This window comes from Spea bombifrons, chromosome 7 (genome assembly GCF_027358695.1).
Source record: "Spea bombifrons isolate aSpeBom1 chromosome 7, aSpeBom1.2.pri, whole genome shotgun sequence".
Taxonomy (NCBI): domain Eukaryota; kingdom Metazoa; phylum Chordata; class Amphibia; order Anura; family Pelobatidae; genus Spea; species Spea bombifrons.
The window spans coordinates 46787018-46809180 of NC_071093.1; the positions used below are offsets into that span (position 1 = coordinate 46787018).

General features: G+C 44.7%; 3 protein-coding genes across 3 annotated transcripts; 1 reads left to right on the forward strand and 2 right to left on the reverse strand.

Moving 5' to 3' along the window:
• Window positions 1–1180: 1180 nt before the first annotated feature.
• Window positions 1181–2176, reverse strand: LOC128502297 (olfactory receptor 1019-like). The gene has a single exon (XM_053472060.1). The coding sequence runs from the start codon at window positions 2174–2176 to the stop codon at window positions 1181–1183; it is 996 nt and encodes a 331-aa protein (XP_053328035.1).
• A 6433-nt stretch (window positions 2177–8609) lies between these two features.
• On the reverse strand, window positions 8610–9552 carry LOC128502298 (mas-related G-protein coupled receptor member H-like). Its single transcript, XM_053472061.1, has one exon. The coding sequence runs from the start codon at window positions 9534–9536 to the stop codon at window positions 8610–8612; it is 927 nt and encodes a 308-aa protein (XP_053328036.1). The 5' UTR covers window positions 9537–9552.
• A 2771-nt stretch (window positions 9553–12323) lies between these two features.
• On the forward strand, window positions 12324–19032 carry LOC128502299 (uncharacterized). Its single transcript, XM_053472062.1, has 6 exons — window positions 12324–12377; window positions 15318–15672; window positions 16671–16910; window positions 17689–17720; window positions 17950–18009; window positions 18746–19032. Exons 1-6 carry the CDS (start codon window positions 12324–12326, stop codon window positions 18803–18805), a joined length of 801 nt encoding a protein of 266 aa, XP_053328037.1. The 3' UTR covers window positions 18806–19032.
• The last annotated feature ends 3131 nt before the right edge of the window (window positions 19033–22163 follow it).

Sequence of the window (22163 nt, forward strand, 5' to 3'; positions counted from 1 at the left end):
TGAGAGAGAGTGAGGGAGCCTGAGAGAGAGTGAGGGAGCCTGAGAGAGGGTGAGGGAGTCTGAGAAAGGGAGAGACAGTCTGATAGAGTGTGAGGGAGCCTGAGAGAGGGTGAGAGAGCCTGAGAAAGGGAGAGACGGTCTGAGAAAGGGAGAGACAATGTAAGAGAGAGTGAGAGAGCCTGAGAGAGGGTGAGAGCCTGAGAAAGGGATAGACAGTCTGAGAGAGGGTGAGGGAGCCTGAGAGAGTGTGAGGGAGCCCGAGAGAGAGTGAGGGAGCCTGAGAGAGGGTGAGAGAGCCTGCGAAAGGGAGAGATGGTCTGAGAAAGGGAGAGACAATGTAAGAGAGAGAGCCTGAGAGAGGGTGGCAAAGAATGAGTGAGAAACAAAATTGTAATTCAACTAAAAATTCAGAGCTTTCAGCTTGGTTTCCATTTGTTTTTACGGGAATTAGGAGCTGAGTGCCTTATTGTATAACGTGGCTCCTTCGCAAAAGGCAGACAAACTTTGGGACCCAATCCATGCAAAAAAAAAAACATTAAAGAGCGGGAAACGATCTAAAGACACAAAGAACGGCACAGAAAGATTCTATACTTTTAATTGTTGCATTTCGCAGAGATGTTTGAGGTATATAATAAAAATACTAATAATAATGATAATAATACTACTACAAATAATAATGATAATAATAATGATAATAATGATAATAATAATAACGATAATAATAATAATGATAATAATAATGATAATAATAATGATAATGATAATAATGATAATACTAATAATGATAATAATAATGATAATAATGATAATAATAATGATAATAATAATGATAATAATAACGAAGGCATCTCATTAAAGCTTTGTTTGATTTTTAACAAGCAGGGACCTGCGGCAAAAGAGTCACAAGATGGCCCCAGAATTACTAGAAATGTACACTTATAAAACACCTTGGTCGAGAAAGATTTAGTGATAATTCCACAGGGCCCCCGGGGCCCCCGCATGTAGAGAGGGGCAGAGAACAGCATCCTGAAGCTAGGGATCATAGGACAACTGCCCCTCTGATCTAGTTGTTACCCCAGATTCTGGGTACAGGGGGCAGATAACGATTGTGGATTTCTTTAGTGGAAGGCTCTGCACCGTATTCCCAGATCTACAGATGGACCCGTTCTCACACCGGCGATCAGCCCCTCGGTTTGGCTTCATGGTCCATCCTCTGATCAGATGGTATGGACTTCGTACTGATCCTTACACATGGCATTTTATGCAAGGCTTTCCCCAGGGCTTCCTTCAGATCTTTATTCCTCAAACTGTAAATAAGGGGGTTTAACAGAGGCGTAAGGATGGTGTACACAACGGACACCAGCCGGTCGTCTGAAAATGAACTTGGGGCAGGACGAAGGTAGGTAAAGATAAGGGTACCGTAGAAAATAAAAACCACCATCAGATGCGAGGTACACGTGGAAAATGCCTTCAGCTTGCCCTTTATGCTCTTTATTCCACTAATGGTTCTGAAAATATGAATATACGGAACAAACGTGATTCCCAGAGCCCCCGATCCCATCAGTATACCGACCGCAAACATCACCAGCACGTTGATAAAAGTACTGGTGCAAGAAAGCAAAAACAGCTGCGGCAAGTCACAGAAGAAGCCGTTAATGGAGTTTGGCCCACAAAAGGTTAATCTCTTGGTGCAAAGGGTATGAATCAGAGATGTGAGGAAGCCAGTAGTCCACGCTGCGGACGCCATCTGGCCACAGAACTTGGGGTGCATTATTTGAATGTAATGCAAAGGCTGGCAGATGGCGACGTATCGGTCGTAGGACATCGCAGCCAACAAGTAAAGCTCAATGCAGACAAAGGAGAAGAAGAAGAAGAACTGGGTGATGCAGGCGGACAGGGCGATGGTCCTTTTCTTAGAGAAGAAGTCTGCAAGCATTCGAGGAGAAGTGACAGATGAGTATAAGACATCTATACAAGCAAGATTACTCAGGAACCAATACATGGGCGTGTGGAGCCGAGGGTCACTGAAGATCAGGAAGATGATGAGGACGTTCCCCACCAGGGTCATCAGATAAACCAGGAGAAAGAGCACAAACAGGGGGATCCGAGACCCCGAGGCTTCAAACAATCCCAGGAACAGAAATTCAAACTCCTTGCTCTGGTTCACCGACCACATGGTGTCTTTATATCTGCCGCAGAAAACAGGAGCAACCCAGACAGAGATGTTAGGAGACTATGAGCCGGACACGTTCATGCATCGGTTTAGAGAGAATATAATCCCTCGTCTAAAGAAGGTGCGCACAGTTAGTGTCTTATATGTGCCATGCTAGATAAGTATGGATTACATGACAAATCCACCTTAAAGGATGAAAAACACAATGAAAACTTTAAGTTTAGGAAATGCCGTGGTTTCGGAGCCGGTATATCCAGCGGGATCTTTTATAAGAGAAGGATCGGTTACGTTAAAAATGCTGATATAACCGGGTGGAGAACGTCCAACACACAGACCACAATACACCAAATAAAATGAAGTCATGAGCACCATCTGTTCCACAACGACACACTTTCATCTACCCCAGAAATGAGGAGATATTGGAATACGGGTGGTTTTTAGCGTGTTTACCCCAGCCCGGACACACCTGCCCCAACAATGATACAACTGGGCCGAAACATCTCTCCTGGTCACCCCTGAGAAAGTGTGCAGGTATAAAGAACGATTGGTAAGGGGCTTTTATGAACAGGACTCAGTGGACAAAGGTTTGTGGGGAGAAAATGGAAACTCCGGGTGAACTGTATGAAAACTCACCTGCGATTTAAGGATTTATGTTCCGAGAGTCTCTGGCCTTTGATCCTGGTTTTAAATCTAGAATAGTTTTTAGAACTCTACCTATGATAAATGTCTTTATTTTTTATACTATTTCCCTGTATTTAGAGACAGGAGATGTGTTGGTGTCTGACCTTTGGTGGCTTTGGTACTTTTGTTTTCCGGAACTTGCTGATTCAGGGAGGGAACCTCAGATATAAATGAAAGACGTCTCTTCAAGTGATTTGGAATTCAGCATCTGTTTAATCGACCGATTTCAAGCCACCTTTTAAATGCTGTCACCAGCCCGGCCCAGGGGCCTCATTAAGGCAATGTATGATTAGATACAATCTAAGCCTCCGAGGCGTCCGGTCTCAGGGGGTTCCTGCTATTTATGTTGTTCCTGGAACGTGCTTGCATCCAAATGGATTTTAGAGACTAAAATGAAGCCTTGTGATTGCTTACGGTCTCAAGGGGACCGTTCTACGGGGATCTATGGCTCGAGTTTGCGATACTTTACCATTGGTTTCATGAAATGTCCACTCTTTGTGTTATAATAGCTGGAGGTCTTGAGATGAATCCGAATCCTCTTCAGCTTGTGTTTTGCCCAATGTCAGGCTGTAGCTTTAAAGGAAAGAGTGAACATTTACCTTATAATTATCATTCCTTTGTGAGCAGACGGCCCCGCATATCCAGCCATCCACCACACTCAGTCAGACGGCCTCTGGTCTTAAAGTGCATGGGCCACCTGGTCATTGCCAGTCTGGCTGTGAAGGATTTTATGCGGGATTTTCTTTGTAGGAATGCACAACCCTCAACATTTCTGGTGCCCAAATCAAGGAGTTACATAGATGAGTTTGGGGAGTAAGGAGCCCAGAGTGTGGTTCTTATAGAAGAAAGTGAGGTTCTACAGGAGATACCTGGGACTGTCAGGGGCCTTCAGAGAGCCAATAATGTTCAGTCTGGGTTTTTGGAACAGAGAAAGGAAATCAGGGAAAAAGCAGAAAGTTACAAATCTGTCTTAAGAAACCTAGGAACGTTTCTACAACGTGCCTTTTTTCAGAAGACATTCCCGCTAAAAAGTAAAGATGCTGTAAGACGAGGGCACAGGGCGGCACAGAGGCTACATGCCCCTCATTTAGTGGTTTTTAATCACGGGTTGGGGATGGAAGCTGGGGGTGTATAAGTTCCATACCCCACCAAAGCCATTTTACCCCCAGTGCACACAGGGCAAAAGAAAAGCGAGACAATTGGATGGTAGGTGGTGAAATCATCAGCTTCTTGCTTTTTAAACCGGTATCAGCTCAGCTTCTCCCAGGGGCGTACCTAGAGTATTTGGCACCCGGGGCGGATCCTGTATGTGGCACCCCCCCCACACTTTAAAACTACCTGGCCGAAACTGAATATGACCCCCCCACACACACCATAAAAAAATCTAACACTTTTATTTAAAGTAAGTAACACACCAAAATAGGACAAAACAATTAAATAACTATATATATATATATATATATATATATATATACATATAATTGTTAACAGCAATCACATTCCTATCATGCCCAGGTATACCCAGATTCCAGGAGGCACTCGCAGACTTGGCATGATAGGAGTATGATTGCCCTATCTACCCCTTCTCGCTCCCTTCTGCCCTATCTACCCCTTCTCACTCCCTTCTGCCCTATCTACCCCTTCTCACTCCCTTCTCCCTATCTACCCCTCCTAACTATCTACCCTCTCCCTCTTTGAAGTTCACTTACCTTTCAGGAGTCCTGCGGTGGGGTCCAAGGCCTCTGTCTCCCAGCTCTGCCACTGTATGGAACAGTATAGAGTGATGGGAGTTATGATGTACTTTAGAGCATAATTATATAATGAAAAATACATTGGAAATGGTACAGCATAACACCCATCACTCTCACACACTTACCAATCCACACATACCAATCCACACATACCAATCCACAAACACATACCAATCCACACACATACACCAATCCACACATACCAATCCACACACATACCAATCCACACACATACCAATCCACACACATACCAATCCACACACATACCAATCCACACATACCAATCCACACACACATACCAATCCACACACACATACCAATCCACACACATACACCAATCCACACACATACACCAATCCACACACATACTAATCCACACACATACCAATCCACACACATACACCAATCCACACACATACACCAATCCACAAACATACACCAATCCACACACATACCAATCCACACACATACACCAATCCACACACATACTAATCCACACACATACACCAATCCACACACATACACCAATCCACACACATACCAATCCACACACATACACCAATCCACACATACCAATCCACACATACCAATCCACACACACATACCAATCCACACACATACACCAATCCACACACATACCAATCCACACACATACACCAATCCACACACATACACCAATCCACACACATACTAATCCACACACATAGCAATCCACACATATACTAATCCACACACATACCAATCCACACACATACCAATCCACACACATACACCAATCCACACACATACACCAATCCACACACATACACCAATCCACACATATACCAATCCACACACATACACCAATCCACACACATACACCAATCCACACACATACCAATCCACACACACATACACCAATCCACACACATACACCAATCCACACACATACACCAATCCACTCTCACTGTATGCTTTCCTACCTTTCCTCTTTTCTCCTTACAGCTCCTTTTCCTTCTCTTCGCTCCTCTTCTTCAGTTCTTCTGTCTTCTCTATCTTCTTCCGGGTCAGAGGGCATGGACAGCGGTGGGCGCGGCTTCAGTGTTGTGCGCCGGAATCTAACAACAAACCCCGGCGCACAACAGCTGTTGCCGCGCGGATCGCAAGGGAGCGGTATCGGAGGTCTTTAACAGACCTCCGGCTCCCTTGAGTGATTTTAAGCCGGGTTCAAGGAAAATCCTTGAACCGGCTTAAAATCACTCAAGGGAGCCGGTGGTCTGTTAAAGACCTCCGATACCGCTCCCTTGCAAGCCTGCTCCTCCAGCGGCGGACATTACTGTCCGTCTCTGGAGGGGTGCCGGGTGCCGGCAAGTTGGCACCCCCTGATGAGCGGCACCCGGTGCGGACCGCCCCCCCCGCCCCCCGCTAGGTAGGCTACTGGCTGCTCCTGGCCTCCAGAGGTAGTTTAGTGAATAGCCCTAATCGCAGGACGCATGCACCGCCGGACACGTTCCCGCAGACTGGACGGGACATTTCTCTCGCGCTCTCACCAGGCGCTGGCGCTCTCACAGCCGTTTAGGTTACAATCGTTTTATTGGGCTTTAATCTATTTTTTTTTCATTGTTCTGTCTCTTTTGACCAGAATTCCTTTAGTAGCAATTATAAATATTATTTCTTTCTGTTAAGATAACAAATAGTAAAACCTCCGGAATAAATCCTGAAAAATAAATGTAGAGTTCAAAAAGATTGTTACAGAAATCAGAGCTAAAGTGAAAATAATTACAGTCCCCGCGAGCGCATCTCAATTATTAACGAAGAAAACACAAAATGTATGATTTGGAAAAAAGGTTAAGAAAATGAGCAAAAAAATGAGGTAAATGGACGGGACAGTGAATATGGCGTCCAAGAAGGATGAGAGATCTACGCCTGAATCCTATTATTATTTATTAATCCTATCGATTTCATTTTTTTATTATTATAATGATTTGATTATTTATTATTCCTATTGATTTTATTATTATTATTATTATTACTACCAACAAATGATGAAGCGCTGTACAAATTAATTGAGGCAGTTAAGACACATAACAAATATACATTAATACATACAGACACATCAGGAGTTATTATTACTGATATGATTTTATTGTTATTATTTGATTATTATTATTCGTCCGTCTCTTTGTGCAGTCAGTACAGACGCGCTTAATTCTTATGAAGTTATTGTAGAAAACATCGGGTTATTCCCAAACCAATTCCCCCCGGCGCTCCCAGCTTCTGAGTCAAAAGTTCTAAAAGTTCTATTAAGCGATTCCCACTTGCATCATTCTGCGAGCCGCGGTAATGGGTCCCACCTCACGGCCCGCCGCGTTCCACTGGGACGGACTGGTAATGAGCTGGCGGACTGGAAACCCTCTGCTGATAATTAATGTCGTCTCTGAACAACGACATGGAAGCCGAGGAATTATTTTATTGTCAAAAATGTGACATAAATGTCATGACGCGGAAATCATAACCAGCTGCAGACACTTTGGACAATAAGATAAACAATAAGATACATAAAGAAGGACAAATACAGGATGAGAAGACAGTCCAACTCCTGGGAGCGTGCACTCTGTTGGGAGGTTAAGGAGGGATAATGTGAGTGTAGTGAGAGGGATGTAGAGAAGTCAGGGGCCGGAGATCTCAAGGGTGAGGAGGATGGATGGTTCCTGGCTGAAGGTATTAGGAGGGTAGACTGTAAGCCATTTAATGTAACACTAAACCCCATAAGCCCACAGGGCCCGGCAGGGGCCAATACTGAGAGTGGGGTACTTTATCTCTAGGAAGCCACGTGTCTGTCTGCCATTAGGAGCCACGTTTAGGACTTTGCCTTACGAGTTACATGCAGTCTTTACCTGTAGATGTGTGGGGCACATTCTATGTGAAGAGAGAACTTGGGGTAAATACTAGACTTCGTATTTGGGCGAACATGAAAAAGAACACAAAGGGTGCATTTTCTATTGGTCGCTCGTACAGACCTTTGACTCCTGGAGCGAGGAGACCAGTAGTTTCCCCAGGCCGAGTTTCGGCACCAGTATTTTCAAGGTCCGTACGAGCGACTCTATTGGTTACCAGCAGGGGGCTCGTCCATAATCAACCAGTGAAGAGCAGACCTTTACAATCCTGGTGCCAAAGCTGCTGTGTATAGTCACCAGGTTAACCCCGTATTAACCTCTTCTAAAAAATAAAAAAAACGGCAAAAAACGAACACGAAGAATCTCGCTTTTCTGGGAAGGTTTTCTGTAAGTTGCCCGTTTCTAGTCGTGTCGTCAGAGGGGCTCCCGCCGTGCGAAGGACCTGTTAGTTACTGTGTCTGTAGGACTCTCTGCTGGTTGCACAAGTCCTCTCACTGACACGGTTGGCTCATCTCCAGCGGATGAGTCACGTTACTAGTGTTCGTGGCTCGGATATTTGGAACGCGTGTCACGAGTGACGTTCAATTAATATTATGTAAAAAAAAAAAAACAAGTTCTTCAAGTTCCTCCATACGGACAAGTCCTAAAAATGCTCTAAAGGAACATCTGCTTTACATCAAGTAACGTATCCATTCATCACAAAATTACTAGTAAGGACGTAAAAAACAAACTATATACTGTTGGATGTTTAATCATCAAATGACCAACGCAGAAACATTCGTTTAACAAATAAAAGTCCACCTTTCATTCTTTCTTCATCCACCAGACCAACGACGTAGAGGAGGGGCATCCACTAGTACCGTGCAAGTAATAGTCCAATCACCTCGCTGGGGTAAATGCACCTCCAGAGAACGAAAATATCTAGAAATACATAACACAGTTTGACAACCAAAGTCCCAAATGAATCACAAATGTACTTGTTTTAGAAATGTTGAGATTTGAGGACAAACTATTTTATCTTCTCAGATGCAGAAATGCCACTTTAAGCAACAGGAGAACTGATGGGGGACACTTTCACTCACTGTGCATTTTCTATAATGTTTATGAATGTCCTTGGCATTTTAAGAGTTAACCAGTGGTTAAACATAGCTCACTTGACCTCTCAATTTCCTCTTTGAAGACTCCATGCAAGGCCAGTTTCATGCTAGATCTGTTCCTCCATCGCCCTACCAAGATGTAGATGTACGGGTTGAAGCATGAGTTGACAGCTGAGCAAAGAGAAACCACAAAGTAGGTGAGGACCTTAATGGGTCCTGTGGGGATAATTACAAAGAAAAACAATAACCTCATTAGTCTCGCTGGCACTAGCGAGACGAGGAACAAGATAACAGCAGCTATGATAGCGATGTAGAGTCTTACAGGTCTGTTGATTGAGGAAGACCTGCAGATCTCCCACAGAAGGACGGAACTGGTCATGATCATTATGATGGTCACTATAACGTACAACACAGACGTGATTATGTAGATGGTAGATCGATAGTCCTCAAACACAAATTTCTCCAGTACTGTTATGAGAAGAGACAGTGTCCACATTACCACGCACACTACAGCGGACAGGTGCCTGGGACGCCGACACCTGTACCAGATGGGGTAGTAACCGGAAAGACATCTTTCGGTGCTGAGAGTGGCGAGCAGGAAGAGGCTTGCGTTAAATCCGAAATTATTCACCAGATCCATCAAAATAGAGAAGACTTTGTCAGCTTCGTCTGCTGTCTGCACCCCGTTCAATAAGCAGAGAAGGTAGACAGCGACCGAGCCGCATCCAACCAGAAAAATGAAGTCCGCCACAGCCAGGTTGAGTATGTAGACAGTGGACTTGTTCCTATTTGCGCGACGGCAGAGGTAGCTAATGATGATCCCATTTCCAAACAAGCCAATGACACTGATCAGGACAGAAAGGAGACTGAGGGCTATCCTTGTATTTTTAGTGTTAAGTTTGGAGGCATCGGTATGTGGTGGCGGCTCAGTTGTGTTTAGAGACATGTTGAAGGACATCGTGTAACTCTCCAGATGTTGCTCTCACCCTGTATAATGGGAGCAGATAAATGAAAGTGTTAACAAATGGATCCAAGTTTACTCAATAATTTACAGGCAGCGATGGGGAAACAAACCAAGAATGTCTGCACCAATCCCATCAGTGGTTCTACAGGAATTCCGTGTAAAGTGCATCATGTAAACCAGTTAGGTTCTAAACAATAACCAAGGAAGAGAAAATTCTCCTAACAGAGATCTGAATGTGTCTCTGATGGTGCCACTTACCCTCGTGTCACAAAGACTGGAAAGTGGGCACAGTAATTCCATTAAATCTGCATCTCGGTATATGTTGGGCACACCTTGACCATCCAAGCTCTGTCTCTGACCCTCCATGGGACACAGAATCCTTCAACAGCTGAGTCGAGACAGAGAAAGCTTATGACGAGATGAGTGGGAGAAGTTCTGAAGTGGGGCAAGAAATCCGAAAGAACGGGGAGATCCATGGCCAGAAGTGGCAAAGGGTATGGAAGTCACTGGGGAGCAAAGGAGAGCCGAGGGTCGGTGAAGAAACAGAGAAAAGACCAGGAAAGATGGTAGAGAGGGAAGGAAAGAGAATGGATGGAAACAAGCAGAGTCCCAGCGAGAAGCTGAGAAATAACTGCAGAAAGAAAGCAAGTCCTACCACGTTCTCCTTGGAACCGAACAGAGAGGGAAAGGGATTCTCCACCATCTCAGGACGACCAGATTCACTCTGATATGAAATGTTTGACGAGCCCAGCTTCGTTTTCTCATCACGCCTTCAAGGCGTATCTGGGGCGACATCTCCATGAAGAAACCTCACGTAATTATCCAAAGTATTCCGCTCGGCATGCAATCCTCGCGATGAGGGTTAAAGCGCCAAGAAAATTTGCATTAATTATGTAACAGTTTTTTATGGACGCAGAGAGAGAAAAAAGCCAACAACTAGACAATTTTTAGAGTCAATTAATAACGAGTAACGACAATAAGCTGAAAAAAAGACAAAGGAAAAGTGCAAAAACCCTTTCAAAGTATACTTTAAAAACACTCAAAAGGGTGGTGTTACCATGACAACAAACACATCTGTTGGCGCGAATATTTCTGTTACGGGTGAATTAGGTATAGAGCCGTAGACAAGGTTAGGTGATCCCTTTATTGGGTAGCTGAACTATAATAGATTGCAAGCTTTCTAGACTATCTAGCTCTCTTCTTCAGAGGCAGCATAGATAATACGCAGGAAGAAGAGACAAAACAGGATATGATAATAATTACAGCTTTCTTTAACCTCTTTGTGACCAATGACGTAACAGGTATGCCACGGAAAACTGTCTCTAGACCTCCAACTTCATGGGTTAAAAAGCGCCCCACATCTACACGTGGTGATTGCAGGGTCTGTATTTCAGCATATTCCCTGCGTTTCCGTGCATGTGATCGCTGCTACATCCAATCACATTCACAGATACGGTCAGATGACAAACATTCCCTGGTGGATTTTCTTTTACCTTACCCTAAGGAGTTCATTTTTAATCTGCACATATTGGGTACTGGGTAGTTAGGGTGGGGGGTAAGTGGGAAATTTGATAAGGTTAGTTTTAGGGCTAGGTTGGATGTTAACCCCGCCCCCTCAAAAATTAATGGAAATTATGTTATGAATATTGGGTGGTTTCCAAATTAAAATAATTTAACATTTTTATTTATAAAAAGAAAGGCTAAAATACATTACTTTTCCCCCAAAAAAATATATGGGTTCACTTAATGAGAACACCCTGGATTCCGTTGCTCCTGGACGTTTATTTCGCTGTCTCCATCGGGTCGATCAGATGCTGAGTTGCGATTTTCATTCGCTGAACCCGGGGATATTGGTTCTTCGTGGTTCTTGTGGTTGCTCCGTACTCCTTCTTGCCGATATTTAGAGAACGCACACTAGAGGAGAGAGCGGAGAAATCGCTTCCTGAGAAAGGTTCCATCTTCCATCAGGATTCCGCATCCTTACCTTGTTTGTGGCTGAAAGTGGACTCAGCGGTTTAGCGCCAGGATCAGCGGAATAATTCGGTTTAGGAAGAAACCGCCTTCTGACGCATTCCGTGGGACCCTGTGATTTGGCGGCAAGGAATACAGATGATGAGCGCAAGACCTGCTGTCTCTTATTGTGGTCGTTTAAAAGGCTTTTTTGACTCTTTTTGTTTTTTGCGATTTGTACATTTGTTCTTCTGCCAGACCTTTTGGCCTCACGGTGGGAGTTGGAGACCACTGCTTATTCCACTGAGGAAATCCGTGGCCGGCTGCCGGAGATAAGTTCATCGCGGATGCCATGACGGGATAGGATAGACTTCAAGGCATTTGCTAAAGAAGTGGCTTTAACCCTTTCCTTCCGGTGGAATTAAATGTTCTCCCTTCTGAAGACAATTTCTTCCATGGCATGTAACTCATTCCAAAATGGCTTTTCATTTCTGGTACGCGCTTCCTCTCTACGTGGCCATCCTTAGTTCCTTACCTTACGGTTTTGGTCAGATTTTGAATGAAGCGGTCTAATTTCACTAAGCTTTACATCACTTACTGGTTAATGCTTAAGATAAGAGTGCAGGTTTTCTTCCAAATCCCATTCATCTGCTTTGAATGTGGCTGAAGGCTTTTTGCTTTCGCTCACTAGTGGTTTATTATCTGTCCTGATTGTTGATGTATTGATGGAAGTCATTTCATTCTCTGCTTGTGCGTAGCTGCGCTGTGTAGGAGTCATTGACTTGGACGCATGAAGAACCCAGGTTGGCCGTCATCCATAAGCACGACTGTATGGTGAGAGCTCATTCCAAGTCCACTGGCACGGCTTGGTATTCACCCAGTTTGGTGAGAGAGTCCCTACCAGGTCCTTTACACTGGACTACGTGCGGTTGGACCACCAGACTGAATGATGATCTTCAGGGTCCTCTTGCACACTTGGAGGAATGGAGGTCAATCAGATTGGTGGTCCTTGGAGTGCAGCTAGGAAATTCCATCAAAATATCTTCCAATAACAGAATCGAAACTATCTTGGTATAAAACTTCCCCAAATCTTCATTGGAATGCAACGGAAACATCGTACAAACGTGTCACTCAAAAATACTACGTGCCAAATTCTAAACATGACGTAGACCTCAATTCCCGCGTCATTTCATTTGCATTGAGAAAGCAGCGCCTATAGAAATAGTCTCATAGCAGATAATCCCATCACGAGCCAATAGAGGGCACGCTGCGATACAACAAACAACCAATGAGTGATGCTTTGCAATACATCTTCGCAACCAGTAGGTGGCACTTTAACAAACTAACCTCAAACAGTAAAGACACAAATTATTACAAAAATGTGTACTGAATCTCCTGGATCTATACATACTCTATATTAATATATATTATATTATATTATTATTATATTATATTATTGTTATATTATTATTATATTATTATTATATTATTATTATATTAGATTATTGTTATATTATTATTATATTAGATTATTATTATATTATTGTTATATTATTATTATATTATATTATTGTTATATTATATTATTATTATATTGTTATATTATTATATTATATTATTGTTATATTATATTATTATTATATTGTTATATTATTATATTATATTATTATTATATTATTATTATATTATTATTATATTATTATTATATTAGATTATTGTTATATTATTATTATATTAGATTATTATTATATTATTGTTATATTATTATTATATTATATTATTGTTATATTATATTATTATTATATTGTTATATTATTATATTATATTATTGTTATATTATATTATTATTATATTGTTATATTATTATATTATATTATTGTTATATTATTATATTATTATTATATTATTATATTATATATTATTATTATATTATATTATTGCTATATTATTATTATATTATATTATTGTTATATATATATATATTGCAGTCTGCATGCATTTTACTATGTACATCATCCACAGTCATCCACGCCACTAAGGCTCTTATTCATCTAACACGTTGACTATTCTCTACCAAACTGCTATTTTTTAACCCTGAATTCTCAGCTACGCAGAGGCCTCCGGGAAGTCAGGCCCAGTGACGAAGGCGTTACACGCATATTTTCACACTTTCCCCATATGGAACCGCCTCCTTGTCCACATCCGGCCCTCTCCCTCCCTCTCAGTTTACCGAAAGCTCTCCCACCTCCCCTCTCATCACAGGAGCTTACAATTCACTGCACTGGCTGTCAGGACTCTCTCTAGCCCTCTAGATTGTAAGCTTGTGAGCCAAGCCCTCTGTACGCTTCTGTGGGGCAGTCTCTTTTCCAGAATGTAAATGTAGGGGAGGGGAGGATTTGTGGCCCCTGGCTGGGTCCGGGCTGAGTAATCAGGGAACAGAGATAAAAGCTGCCCCACATGAGTAAATACTATATTAAGTAGCTACATGCAGCCAACATACGCCACGTCGCAGCCTACGGTGTAAAGGTCACTTTAATCTTCATGTCACTAAACGCCTCACTCGCAGCTTTTTATACATAGTAAACATTTTCAATGCTGCCCTAAAAACAGGTGAAAAAGAGATTATCCAAGGTGTGACCATAAACATTCAGCAGTCATAACAGTGCTGGCTTCAGGTCAGGAAGGGGTTAAAAAAAGGAGGAGGGGGGCGAGGGGAGGGGGCGAGAAACTTTCACTTTCGTTACAGAAAATTCAGAGAATCTCCAGCCGGAGAAAGAGGAAGACCTAAAACTAACATGGTATGTGCTATACAGGGGCAAACACGGACGGAGGTAATACAGAGAGCGGGTACATGAACTGGGGTAATACAGAGAGCGGGTACAAGAACTGGGGGTAATACAGAGAGCGGGTACAAGAACTGGGGGTAATACAGAGAGCGGGTACATGAACTGGGGGTAATACAGAGAGCGGGTACAAGAACTGGGGGTAATACAGAGAGCGGGTACATGAACTGGGGGTAATACAGAGAGCGGGTACAAGAACTGGGGGTAATACAGAGAGCGGGTACAAGAACTGGGGGTAATACAGAGAGCGGGTACAAGAACTGGGGGTAATACAGAGAGCGGGTACATGAACTGGGGGTAATACAGAGAGTGGGTACAAGAACTGGGGGTAATACAGAGAGCGGGTACAAGAACTGGGGGTAGTACAGAGAGCGGGTAGATGAACTGGGGGTAATACAGAGAGCGGGTACATGAACTGGGGGTAATACAGAGAGCGGGTACATGAACTGGGGGTAATACAGAGAGCGGGTACATGAACTGGGGGTAATACAGAGAGCGGGTACATGAACTGGGGGTAATACAGAGAGTGGGTACAAGAACTGGGGGTAATACAGAGAGCGGGTACATGAACTGGGGGTAATACAGAGAGCGGGTACATGAACTGGGGGTAATACAGAGAGCGGGTACATGAACTGGGGGTAATACAGAGAGCGGGTACATGAACTGGGGGTAATACAGAGAGCGGGTACATGAACTGGGGGTAATACAGAGAGCGGGTACAAGAACTGGGGGTAATACAGAGAGCGGAGAGGGGGTATCTGCACTGCTAATGTGAAGGGACAGAGGGGTAAGGAGGGCACGTAGTCGCTGGGCAGGGGCAGGAGAATCTGTTCAGGTGACGCAATGATTGGATTTAATGGCGTTGCGTATATTTGAATCAGGGATCCTAATTTTGGGGCAAATTCCCCAGGTTTAGGGGAAGGTGGTTGGGCTGCCGTGCGTTAGACGCCCCGGGATTGGATGTTTCTTATGGTTTTTCCAGGTCCTGCAGAACATTAAACGCTGGCCTTTCAAACTCTACGATTTCTGCGTCTGGGTTTGGTCGTTCCTCCTCTCCCGGTTCAGCCTCAGCCTCGTCAGCACCAGGGTGGTCGGCGTCTTCTCGCGTGACGACTGCTTCCCGCGGCTGGTTGCTGAGTTGCAGTCACAGAATGGAATCATCAGGGAGGTCAGGATCTGCCAGATCACCAACGGCGGGGAGCAGAACTTCCGAGGCTGCGTCTCCCGCTGCGATTTCGCAATCCTCTACCACTCGAAAACAAGAGGCAGGCTGAATATCGCCGACGTGACCGACGCGCTGTACGACAAGGAGCTGCGCTATCTGTCTACACAACTAGGTGAGATACTTGAATGAAGTAGCGTCCGGTTTCGGTACCTCTTTTACAAATAAAACAAGAGACGCTTCTTTATTTCAAAATTTTATTAAACGTCAGAATGGAATTATTTAATAAAAATAATAATTTAATTAAAAATAATAATAAAACTTAAAATAACTTCAGCACCGCGACACTCAACCTTTATTAATATGTCACAAAGTGTCAAATATTATAAACACACAAATTTGGCACAATATATATCAACAATTTATTGTCAAAACGAAAGACAACATAACCAATTGTAACCATTTAATAACCAAATTAATAACCTGCTGGTATGGGCGTGTCCACCTGTATCTCTGCTGAAACTGCCGGCGTCCCCTAGCGCGGCAGTCACATGACCATACGATTCACAGAGGCGCATGCCCCTGGAGTGTCCTGCACTTACACCTCTGTGCACCACAAGTAGCCGCACCTAGAGGGTTAACTCCTGCACCGCACCAGCTTAACAAAACCAGAGTACCCGGCGAATGCCAAAATTAGGGGAGGGATGGGCGGGAAAAATCTCTTGAAAATAATTGCCCCTATAGGCCACAACCCTTCCTTATATACCCCCCAGGGAGGGTAATTACCCCCTCCCTTCTGGCCCTGCACGTGCCACCAAACTTAACTCTTTCAGTGCCAAAATTTCCGCTTAGTCATGCCTTAACCCCTTAAACCGGCTTGACCATGGGTACCTCGTCCGCACTACATTCATGTGGCCCCTCTGTCCAATTCTTTCCCTCCGGGGCTGTTCTTTACTAGGACCCCCCAAATGTGAAACCCACCATTCATGTGGCCAACCTGCCATGGGACTTATAAATGCCCTGAGCTGAAAGAATTGGGGTGTCTTGCTCCGTCCCAATGTAAATATACGCAGAGGAACACAATGTACACGTCCATCCCGGCCCTCACTGTGTCTGATGGGAATATTGGGTCCGTTATGTGTTGAGCGATAATTCAGGGGCTTGTGTTTAAAGGCAAAGACAACGTGGTTGTTGTGGCCGACGATCTGGAAGACAGCAGCTCGGAGGAGAAGGAAAGGATCTTGAGAACGCAGCCGAGTCTTCAGGAATATGCCAGAGATTTGATTCTCATCAGTAGAAAGGAGAAGGAGCTTCAGGTGACCACAACTTCCCGGGACCCGGTGGGAGAAAAGCTGCGTCATCTGCTGACGCTCATCGTTGCCACCAAGCTGCCTTTCTACATCATCAAGGAAGGTAAAAAACAAAATACTAATCCAAGGGGCTATATCTTCCAGGAGGCCATTGGCTGCTAAATACTGTACACGACGATGCCTGGCGGCCATCTGAATCCGGCCAATAGACGCAAACTAAAAGAAGGGAAAAGCCGCCATAAAGTTACATCGGTGGCACCACCGGCTGTGCCGTATTTATCTTCCGCATTACTCAGGTCTACCCCAGGGCAGCAGCACAGCCACCCCCTCCATGCTGAGGTCCTTAATGCTAAGTGTTGAGATATGATGTCATATGCCTTTGCTCCGCCTTTTAAAGATGTTTGTCGGTAGGGAGTAACCTATGGAGGCTGTGCCTGCACGGTCCTCCGCGGCACTCCAGGGCTGCTGGATTATTATTATATGGCGGAAGGGCTACCACCGTCCTAGACCTGCCTTTGTCGGACTAGGTCAGAATATCCCGCTGACCATCAGGCACCAAACCACTAGGGATCTGCCCAGTTTGCCTGATATTTACAGAGCTTATCTCCCCAGCTCAAGCGAGCCACATCCCACAAACCCTCCACCATTCCCACACCCATTACAGCGCGACGACACACTCTGAGGGAAACGTTTACATCCCGCTTCATTACTAATAAATTCAGGCAGAACCTCATCATGGAAACGTCAGGACAAGAACTGGGCCGTCTCACCCCGAAGGGGCAGATGAGAAGCAGCAGCTGGATCTTATCTGCCCCTGGGGTATCTAATGTTTGAATGTTTGTGCGTGGTCTGCATTACATATCTGATTTCTTTCCTCACAGACAAGAAGCTGAATGTAATCCTCGGGCTTGTGGTGAGTAAAGCGTAGAGCGCGACCTACTGGGATCTTCTGCCTCTTTTCATGGGAAATTGATAGAAGAGATCTCCTAACACGGGGGCGATGGAGAGACCTCCCCAGGAACCCTAACATTCCGTGGGGTTCACACACTTCAGTGCAATGGCTCCACAGCACAACATCACTGGAGGGGCACCTCGCGGCGGGGCGACCGTTCCCAGCTGTATTGTGTTTTTTTTTCTTGCAGAGAGATGTTGTGATACTCCCCGTCTCGGAGCAGATTCAGCGCAGGTTTCCATTGGCACTGGTAAGGAAAAGAATGGGGGAGGGGAGAGAAGCCCACCAATCCCTGTTACTTCAAAGCTTGTTTAGTAAATCATGTGTCAGCATTTGTGATGTATGGGGCATCATGTGATATATGCAGTATCCTGCTCCCAGGGTGCACTGCATGGGGTATCTTGCCCCCGGGGCACTGCACGGGGTATCCCGCTCCCAGGGTACACTGCACGGGGTATTCTGCTTCCAGGGTGCACTGCACTGGGTATTCTGCTTCCAGGGTGCACTGTACGGGGTATCCCGCTCCTAGGGTGCACTGCACGGGATATCCTGCTCCCAGGGTGCACTGCACAGGGTATCACACTCCTAGGGTGCACTGCACAGGGTATCACACTCCCAGGGTGCACTGCACGCGGTATCCTGCTCCCAGGGTGCACTGCACGGGGTATCCCGCTCCCAGGGTGCACTGCACGGGATATCCCGCTCCCGGGGTGCACTGCACGGGATATCCCGCTCCCAGGGTGCACTGCACAGGGTATCCTGCCCCCAGGGTGCACTGCAGGAGGTAGTTTGCAGTGTGTAGAGTCAGTGGGTTGCATGTGGAGAATGTAAGTTTGGCGTCTCTGGGTGGTCCCTCATGCCCGTGATGGGTATATTGTCCACCGTCTGGGATCCGGCCTGCGATCTCCTGACATCTTGCGATCGTATTTATGTCACATTTATATCGGGTCGAAACAAAGTTCATTCCCAACGCTTTTACGTTTCAGGTTTATGGGCGGATGAAGCCGATCGCGAGGGACTGGAGGATGAATGAGGAGCGGCCCTAGTTCTTGCAGGTTGGGTCGGCAGCTCTCCGCAGCTCTCCCCAGCTCTCCGCAGGAGGCACATTTGCTGCGCAGGAATCATCCGGCGTGGAAAGTATTAAACGGATCCAGTTCTTTGTTGTACCCTCCCTGTGACCCTTCCGGCATCCAGTGCTGCTGATAACCCATCTCCTCCGGTGCTCTGACTGCATCAGTGGGTGAAGCCGGACCTGAGAATAAAGGATTATTCGCTTAGATTCTGTTATGAAATTTGTGTTTTTATCGATCTGTGATTGGGGGAAAACGTGTGGGGATTCTGACTACAGGATCTGACTACATCATACGAGCACTGAACACACCGCACATACACACTGTGCACACTGCATATACACCATACATACACACTGCATACACCGCAAATACACCATACATACACACTGCTTATACACCATACACACACCGCATACACCGCACATACACACTGCGCACACCGCAAATACACCATACATACACACTGCTTATACACCATACACACACCGCATATACACACTGCGCACACTGCAAACACCGCAAATACACCATACATACACTGCGCACACTGCATATACACCATGCATACACACTGCATACACCGCAAATACACCATACATACACACTGCTTATACACCATACACACACCGCATACACCGCATATACACACTGTGCACACTGCATATACACCATGCATACACCGCAAATACACCATGCATACACCGCAAATACACCGTGCATACACTGCGCACACTGCATATACACCATACATACACACTGCTTATACACCATACACACACTGCATATACACCATACATACACACTGCATACACCGCAAATACACCATGCATACACTGCGCACACTGCATATACACCATACATACACACTGCATATACACCATACACACACACTGCATATACACCATACACACACACTGCATATACACCATACACACACACTGCATATACACCATACACACACCGCATACACCGCAAATACACCATACATACACACTGCATACACCATACACACACTGCGCACACTGCTTATACACCATCCATACACACTGCTTATACACTATACACACACCGCATATACACCATACATACACACTGCTTATACACCATACACACACTGCATACACAGCAAATACACCATACATACACACTGCATACACCGCAAATACACCATACATACACACTGCATACACCGCAAATACACCATACATACACACTGCTTATACACCATACACACACTGCATATACACCATACACACACTGCATATACACCGCAAATACACCATACATACACTGCATACACCGCAAATACACCATACATACACACTGCATACACCGCAAATACACCATACATACACACTGCTTATACACCATACACACACTGCATATACACCATACATACACACTGCATACACCGCAAATACACCATACATACACACTGCTTTCACACCGTACATACACACTGCTTATACACCATACACACACCGCATATACACCATACACACACCGCATATACACCATACACACACTGCATATACACCGCAAATACACCATACATACACACTGCATACACCGCAAATACACCATACATACACACTGCATACACCGCAAATACACCATACATACACACTGCATACACCGCAAATACAACATACATACACACTGCATACACCGCAAATACAACATACATACACACTGCATACACCGCAAATACACCATGCATACACACTGCATATACACCATACATACACACTGCATATACACCATACACACACTGCATATACACCATACACACACCGCATACACCGCAAATACACCATACATACACACTGCTTACACCATACACACACTGCGCACACTGCTTATACACCATCCATACACACTGCTTATACACTATACACACACCGCATATACACCATACATACACACTGCTTATACACCATACACACACTGCATACACCGCAAATACACCATACATACACACTGCATACACCGCAAATACACCATACATACACACTGCATACACCGCAAATACACCATACATACACACTGCTTATACACCATACATACACACTGCTTATACACTATACACACACCGCATATACACCATACATACACACTGCTTATACACCATACACACACTGCATACACCGCAAATACACCATACATACACACTGCATACACAGCAAATACACCATACATACACACTGCATACACCGCAAATACACCATGCATACACTGCGCACACTGCATATACACCATACATACACACTGCATATACACCATACATACACACTGCTTATACACCATACACACACTGCATACACCGCAAATACACCATACATACACACTGCATACACCGCAAATACACCATACATACACACTGCTTATACACCATACATACACACTGCTTATACACTATACACACACCGCATATACACCATACATACACACTGCTTATACACCATACACACACTGCATACACCGCAAATACACCATACATACACACTGCATACACCATACACACACTGCATATACACCATACACACACTGCATACACCGCAAATACACCATACATACACACTGCATACACCGCAAATACACCATACATACACACTGCTTATACACCATACATACACACTGCATACACCATACACACACTGTGCACACTGCTTATACACCATACATACACACTGCATATACACCATACATACACACTGCATATACACCATACATACACACTGTTTATACACCATACACACACTGCATATACACCATACACACACTGCATACACCGCAAATACACCATACATACACACTGCATACACCGCAAATACACCATACATACACACTGCATACACCGCAAATACAACATACATACACACTGCATACACCATACATACACCGCAAATACACCATACATACACTGCGCACACTGCATATACACCATACATACATTGAACACACCGCAGCTACGCCCGAGGTGAGAACGGCTCTCGCCTCACCCTTCTTCCGCCCCTGCAGCGTGGGACAGAGGTAGGGACAGACGGGACGGCGGGACTGTCACACACACTGCATATACACAACATGATTAAGGTTTGAGTCTCTACATAAAGATAAACGGGCGACTAGACAGGCCGGATGGTTCTGGGTCTCTATGTGCTTACTCAGGTACACAGATTATTGGAGAACCAATCAGCGAACAGAGTCATAGCTCTGAGCAGCCAATCAGAAGCATGGTGCTTATTGACCTGCAAAGATTAGTTTAATTATTTTACGTTTATAACCCAGTTTGTGCTTTCTCTATAAATCGGCCTTTATTCACAAGACGACT

What these genes read in the sequence shown, in the direction of transcription:
- LOC128502298 (XM_053472061.1), bottom strand. Translation starts at nt 9,536, where the DNA reads ATGTCCTTCAACATGTCTCTAAACACAACTGAGCCGCCACCACATACC.
- LOC128502297 (XM_053472060.1), bottom strand. Translation starts at nt 2,176, where the DNA reads ATGTGGTCGGTGAACCAGAGCAAGGAGTTTGAATTTCTGTTCCTGGGA.
- LOC128502299 (XM_053472062.1), top strand. Translation starts at nt 12,324, where the DNA reads ATGGTGAGAGCTCATTCCAAGTCCACTGGCACGGCTTGGTATTCACCC. An exon ending in CTTGGTATTCACCCAGTTTG is followed by an intron (nt 12,378 to 15,317) that starts GTGAGAGAGTCC and finishes TGGTTTTTCCAG; the next exon opens with GTCCTGCAGAACATTAAACG. An exon ending in GCAGGTTTCCATTGGCACTG is followed by an intron (nt 18,010 to 18,745) that starts GTAAGGAAAAGA and finishes TTTACGTTTCAG; the next exon opens with GTTTATGGGCGGATGAAGCC.